General features: G+C 39.8%; 1 protein-coding gene and 2 non-coding genes across 3 annotated transcripts; all 3 read left to right on the forward strand.

Annotated features, from left to right (window-relative positions):
• The first annotated feature begins 1,690 nt into the window (after positions 1–1,690).
• On the forward strand, positions 1,691–6,080 carry LOC109073523 (60S ribosomal protein L18a). The gene is made up of 5 exons (XM_019089632.2): positions 1,691–1,795; positions 2,639–2,818; positions 5,340–5,469; positions 5,707–5,816; positions 5,935–6,080. Exons 1-5 carry the CDS (start codon positions 1,778–1,780, stop codon positions 6,025–6,027), a joined length of 531 nt encoding a protein of 176 aa, XP_018945177.1. The 5' UTR covers positions 1,691–1,777; the 3' UTR covers positions 6,028–6,080.
• LOC122141760 lies at positions 3,962–4,097 on the forward strand. Its single transcript, XR_006158084.1, has one exon. It is a non-coding gene; the product is annotated as a small nucleolar RNA SNORA68 (small nucleolar RNA).
• LOC122141761 lies at positions 5,499–5,633 on the forward strand. The gene has a single exon (XR_006158085.1). It is a non-coding gene; the product is annotated as a small nucleolar RNA SNORA68 (small nucleolar RNA).
• Positions 6,081–7,262: the final 1,182 nt, after the last annotated feature.

Raw genomic sequence — 7,262 nt, forward strand, 5'->3', positions numbered from 1 at the left:
ACACACACACACTCACTCACTCACATATACACTCACACACTCGCACACACACACACACACACACACACACTCACACACACACACACACACACACACTCACACACACACACACACACACACACACTCACACACACACACAAACACACACACTCACTCACACACACACACACACACACACACACACACTCACATGTTCACTCACAACACACACACAAATTAATTTCACACACACACACAACATTTCTTATTATAATTATTTCAGTTTATCCCCACTGTCCACAAAAACTCACACAAAAAAACAAACACACACAAACACACACTATCGTTGACATAAATTCACTCACACACTCGCACACACACACACACACACACACACGCTCACATATTCACACACACACACTCACACACACACACACACACACACACACACACACACACACACACACACACACACACACACACTAACTCACACACACACACACACACTCACACACACACACACTCACACACTCGCTCACACACTCGCACACACACACACACACACACACTCACACACACACACACACACGCACACACACACACACACACACACACACACACACACACACACACTGCTGTTTAAAAGTTTTAGATAAGTAAGATTTGTAATTTTTTTTTTCAAAAATATTTTCTGCTCATCAAGGGTGCATTTATTTGATCAAAAATACAGGAAAAAAACAAGTAATATTGCGAAATATTATTGCAATTTAAAATAATGGTTTTCTATTTTAATATTCTTTACAATATAATGTATTCCTGTGATGCAAAGCTGGATTTTCATCAGCATCATTACTCCAATGCCACGTGATCCTTCAGAAATCATCCTATAATGCTGATTTTATTAACAATGTTAGAAACTGTTTTGGTGCTTAATATTTTTTGGGAACCTGTGCTACTTTTATTTCAGGATTCTTTAAAGCATAAAAAGTTAAAAAGAACAGCATTTATTCAAAATAGAAATATTTCGTAACAATATGTTTTTATTATGACTTTTTATCAGTTTAACACATCCTTGCTGAATAGAAACTGAATATTTCAAATAATAAACGATGCTGCCGTAGATGCGTTTTATGTGTGTGTCCAGCAGGCGGAAGTATTCTCTCTCTCTGATGCATCATGGGTAATGTAGTTCTTTTCCACCAGGAATATCGCCGTAAGTCTTTTGGATGAGAAATGTAATAATTCTCACATTAGTTGTTATCCAAAAGCACTTGTGTAATGGAAAGAATTGTTTTCTATACCTTACAGGGATAAAATATTGTCAGCAAGTAAGGTTTTTCTCGCCAAATTATTCGTTTTAAAATATATATATTATCCCTGTAATGCTTTTCTTAATAGGTTTAAAGAAGATATCTCACCACGATATAAATGATAACACAATAAAGTTAATTCTTGAGAAGTTTCATATACATAAAGCTCCTTTAGGCTCTACTGTAAATATTTTGACTCGTTGAAGGCGTACTAGAAATAAGAAGTCATAAAAACATCTCGTAAATTGAAATAAATAATTTGCAGAATTGCGTGGCATCGTGTGTTTTGTAGTTTGACTTGTATGCATTGTATATTCTTTGAAAAAAAATAAAATAAAATAAAAAGATCGGTAACGGCTATGATTGACGGCTCTGAGTGACCAATAAAAACGCTTCCAGCAAGACCCGCCCCCTCGGAAGAGGATTGACGTCAGGATTCCCCGCCTTGCTGCTTCCTCTTTCACAGTTGGCCGTCAGCGAGAGACACCATGAAGGCGTCTGGCACAGTACGTAAAAAACTTTTTAAATCAACTCATAGTCGTTTAAACCTCACAGTGATAAACCGAAAACACACATAAAGCACCCAGCTATCCGTAACAGTGACTTCACCCAACACACGTTTAGGATTAAATCGCTAAATTCGCTTTTGACGCGTTGATCGTAGCGGAGAGAGAAACATGGCGGCTGTGGAGTGACTCCATGTGCTCAGCAGCGAACACATAACACAGCACAGGTTTCGCGTTAAATCTGCTGTCTAACACACTCTTAAGTGCTTTATTCTTATGTTTTAGACGGTTTTGTGTGCTTGAGGTCAGCGGTTGTCCTCGTTTTGTGAGCGCTAATCACACTGTGCATTTAGACGCACTCAGTGCCCGGATGTTAGGTTGATTTAGTAGCGATTATGTTATTCTGTGCACATTAAAGTAAATAATATTCAGGTTTAGATACATTTTGATAAGTCAAAGATGCTCAATCAAGCTGCTTTCTGCAGGGTTTAGTTGGTAAACCTTAAACACTGCCTAATGGTGTCAAACCACAATGAAATAAGACACCAATCTAATTAAATATCTAATAATACATAGAAAATTCACAAGGAAATTGCAAGTAACACTGAATTAAGGTTTTTTTTTGAAGCGGAAAGGCTGAAATATTTTCTTAATGCTCTGGGATTATATCTTAAATAGTTAATAAAAATAAAAAAATTAAGTGCAAGTTTACATCCTCCACTTATCAGTCACACCTGTATTTTGTTAGTCAGGTCTTCCCAAACTTCCCAGTTTCCCCAAGTAGGATCTAAGCTGAAATGTAATTAGTATTGATCTCTGAATGTGTTTTCTGTCTCTCTGCAGCTTCGGGAGTATAAGGTTGTTGGGCGTCTGTTGCCCTCTGCTAAAAACCCGGCGCCCCCTCTGTACCGCATGAGGATCTTCGCCCCAAACCATGTGGTGGCCAAGTCTCGCTTCTGGTACTTCGTCTCCCAGCTGAGGAAGATGAAGAAAGCCTCCGGAGAGATTGTCTACTGTGGCCTGGTACGAATAGGGCTGTTTGATTCCCAGATGGGTTTTGGAGTCGATTCCCTTTGCCTAAACAGTATTATGTTTATGAGACGCAGTATTAGAGAGTGACACTGATGAGAAATCTCAGCTGTAATGAATGAATGAAAGATGATCGGCAATATCCGTTCACACACAAAGCTTTTTATCATTTTCAGCTGGACATACTGTGACATAGTTGTTAGAAATGCACAAAAGAGCATCTGCAATCGTTTTTTTCTTTGCTAATTCATTGAAAAGAATAGTCTGAAAGAACAGGTTTGCAGAAGTGAGTCAGACATCCCTTCACTGTTAGTGAGCAAAAGATGCAAATTAATGATTCACTCTATTAAAGGGTTACTCCACCCCAAAATAAAATTTTGCCATTAATCTTACCCCCATGTCGTTCAAAACCCTTAAAAGCTTCGTTCGTCTTCAGAACACAATTTAAAATATTTTGGATGAAAACCGGGAGGCCTGAGACTGTCCCATAGACTGCCAAATAAATAACAGTGTCAAGGTCCAGGAAAGGTATGAAGGTCGTCGTCAGAATACTCCATCTACCATCAGTGATTCAACCGTAACGTTATGAACGACGAGAATACTTTTCGTTCACAAAGAATACAAAAAGGCGGCGTATGCTCTTCTGTGTCAGCAGCGCCACAAGGATACGTTTTTTACGTGTATTTATGCTTTTGTTTGAAAGAAAACCGCGCATCAGAGCAGCACGGCTGACACAAAATAGCGTACGCTGATTTGCAGAGACACAGAGGAGAGGAATTGTTGAATAAAGTCGTTATTTTTGTTTTCTTCGTGTACAAAAAGTATTCTCGTCGTTTCATAACGTTACGGTTGAATCACTGGCAGATGGATTATTCTGACGATGCTTTTCATACTTTCCTGGACCTTCACACTGTTATTTATTTGGCAGTCTATGGGACAGTCTCAAGCCTCCCGGTTTTCATCCAAAATATCTTAAATTGTGTTCCGAAGACGAATGAAGCTTTTACGGGTTTGGAACGACATGGGGGTAAGATTAATGACACTCTTCATTTTGGGATGTAGTATCCCTTTAAAGCCTGTTGAAGTCGATTCCCTTTGGCGGCGAGTGCTGTGAGTTTCACAAACACTCGTTCAGCCTGCACACACTAACCCAAAGGTCATTTCTTCCCAGTGTCATGCCCTTGCCATGTGTGCGAAAAGAAACCTGGAACCTTGTCGCCTTTCATAGGCTGTGAAACGTGCCACTGAAAGTGAAATTCAAGGTGCAACACGAGGTCCTGCTGCACGAGTGTGTCTGCTCTGTGCTTGTTACACTTTAACAACCGTCATTTATTTGTGAAGACATGAATCGGTTCCTTTTTGGCGGGTGGGGTAGATTCCCGTTTTTGACGGAGAGGTTTGATTCCCTTTTTTGACAGGGTGAGGTGGGGCTGATTCCTTTTTTTTTTAACGGGGATGGGGTGGGGGTCGATTCCACTTTTTTAACGGAGAGGTTTGATTCCCTTTTTTGACAGGGTTAGGTGGGGCTGATTCCTTTTTTTTTAATGGGGGGGGGGGTCGATTCCCTCTTTTTTTTGCTGAAGAGGGTTCCCCTTTTTTTTACGGGGTGGGGTGATTTTTTGAAGAGGTTTGATTCCCTTTTTTGACAGGGTGAGGTGGGGCTGATTCCTTGTTTTTTTTTTTTACAGGGTGGGGTTGATTCCCTTTTTGACAGGGTGAGATGGGGCTGATTCCTTTTTTTTGATGTGGTGGGGGTCGATTCCACTTTTTTTAAGTGGGGTGGGGGTCGATTCCCCTTTTTTTGATGGAGAGGGTTGATTCCCTTTTTGACAGGGTTAGGTGGGGCTGATTCCTTTTTTTTTAATGGGGTGGGGGTTGATTCCCTTTTTGACAGTATGGGGGTCGATTCCCCTTTTTTAACAGGGTGGGGGTTGATTCCCCTTTTTTAATGGGGTGGGGGTCGATTCCCCTTTTTTAACGGGGTGGGGGTCGATTCCCCTTTTTTAATGGGGTGGGGGTCGATTCCCTTTTTGACAGGGTGAGGTGGGGCTGATTCCTTTTTTTCTTTTTTTTTTTTTGATGGTGTGGGGGTCGAGTCCCTTTTTTTGATAGTGAGGTGGGGCTGATTCACCTTTTTTGATGGGCTGGAGATCGATTGCCCTTTTTTGATGGTGGCAGTAGGTTCCCTTTTTCAGTTGTGGTGAAGGGGTCAATTCCCCCTTTTTGGCAGTGGTGGGGGGATGGGGGTTGATTCCCTTTAATTTTTTTTATCTTTTTGATGGGGGGGGGGGGTTTCATTCCCCTTTTTGGACTGAGGGGGTTGATTCCCTTTGGAACTGATTCCAGCCCTAGTAATGAAAGCAGCAAGCACAGAGCTTTTCCTGTTGCTTTGAGGCACTACAAAATAATGCATTCAGTCTAGTGGAGCTGCAAGTCATGAGCGTTTTTCCTATTTCTGAGATGACATGCCTGGAGTCTAAACGCTTGTTTGTTTTCTTGTTGTGTTCTTGCACAGGTCCATGAGAAATCTCCCCTCAAGGTGAAAAACTTCGGCATCTGGCTGCGTTACGACTCTCGTAGTGGGACCCACAACATGTACCGCGAGTACAGAGACCTGACCACGTCTGGAGCCGTCACTCAGTGCTGTGAGTTTCACAAACACACTCGTTCAGCCTGCACACACTAACCCAAAGGACATTTCCTCCCAGTGTCATGCCCTTGCCATGTGTGCACAAAGAAAAACCGAACCTTGTCGCCTTTCATAGGCTGTAAAACGTGCCACTGAAAGTGAAATCAAGGTGCGACACGAGATCCTGCTGCATGAGCGTTGCTGCTCTGTTTTAACTCTATAGGAAATGTCATGTTTTTGATTTGTGCTTCAGATCGTGATATGGGTGCCAGGCATCGTGCCCGCGCTCACGCCATCCAGATCATGAAGGTGCAGATCATCCCAGCCAACAAATGCCGCAGACCCGCCATCAAGCAGTTCCACGTGAGTTTACACATTCAAATGATGCTTACGAGTTTCAGCTTTTATCACATGCACATTAATTGCGAGTTGTTTAAACGTGCATCTAAAGGCTTTAATATTTCATCTCTCGATTCAACAGGACTCCAAGATCAAGTTCCCTCTTCCTCACAGGGTTCTGCGTCGCCAGCACAAGCCCCGTTTCACCACCAAGAGACCAAACACTTTCTTCTAAAGTGTATGTTTGTGCTTTTCACATTACAGACGAATAAAAGTGGAGAAAATCAATCTTGTTGCATGGTTTTTAGTGAACTCAAAGTGCTTGACAGATTGCTGAGGTGCTCAAAGAATAAAGAGTCACCTTACAATCAGAAAGTTGTGAAAATTTCAAAAAGAAAACATTTTTAGGACCAATAAATTTGCATTGTGACATTAGACGACGTGTTTAAATTTTGTTCATATTTTCTTTGTTTATAATTGTTAGTTTTAATAAGCAGCAGTAATCTGATCATTGACAATACTTTACAACCACATTACAATTATATATTTATTGTACATTTAATTCTATTAAAATTAACAAAATTTACAATTAAAAATATAAATATAAGTGCAAAATAAAAAAAAAACAAAAGTAGACAGAAACAAAAACAAAATTAAACAAATACTGCAAAACTCAATTCAATTCAAAACTACATTACCAATGTTCATAAGTATGCACTTCAAAAATCCATTTTCGCACTTTTGAAATCCATTTTCATTGCATTTCACATAAATGTGTAGTAAATATAGTGAAAGGGACGTGAAATATAGCTAGCATTGGCAGGTGTGCATAAATCCAGCAGTCCTTTTTTCGTTTAAAGTTTAAATTATTTGTAGTTTGAAAGCCACATGTTGGGGGAAATTGATGATTTTAATGAGAACCAATCCGTTTGAAATATGAGAGCTGCGTTTCTCAGTCGCCGCCACAAGAGGGCAGAGTTTGACCACTAACCAATCTCAAATCCAGCGTTTTTTGTAGGTATCATCGATTACAATAGAGACTATACAAAAACAGCATATAATAATTGTGCTTTTATTATGGCATTCCCAATCTCAAAGCCAGCGTTTTTTGTAGGTATCGTCGATTTCTTTGGTAGAGTTATTAACACTTTATTAAGATAAATGAACTTCAGGTGTGTTTGATTAGAGATGGAACCGTAGTTTTAATCAGATACAAGCACTATTACGATAAAAAGTATATGTTTGAACAATGAAAGAATTATTAGGAAGCCTTATATCAATATAGATGACATCATCTTCAACATTGTGCCAAATATTCTCAGGTAAAACGATATATATATATATATATATATATATATATATATATATATATATATATATATATGTGTGTGTGTGTTTTTTGTTTTTTTTTGTGCTGCTGCTACGATTCTAACGTGTTGAGGTGGTTGCTAAGGTGTTCTTTTTGGTTGC

The sequence above is a fragment of the Cyprinus carpio genome, chromosome A4 (genome assembly GCF_018340385.1).
Source record: "Cyprinus carpio isolate SPL01 chromosome A4, ASM1834038v1, whole genome shotgun sequence".
Taxonomy (NCBI): domain Eukaryota; kingdom Metazoa; phylum Chordata; class Actinopteri; order Cypriniformes; family Cyprinidae; genus Cyprinus; species Cyprinus carpio.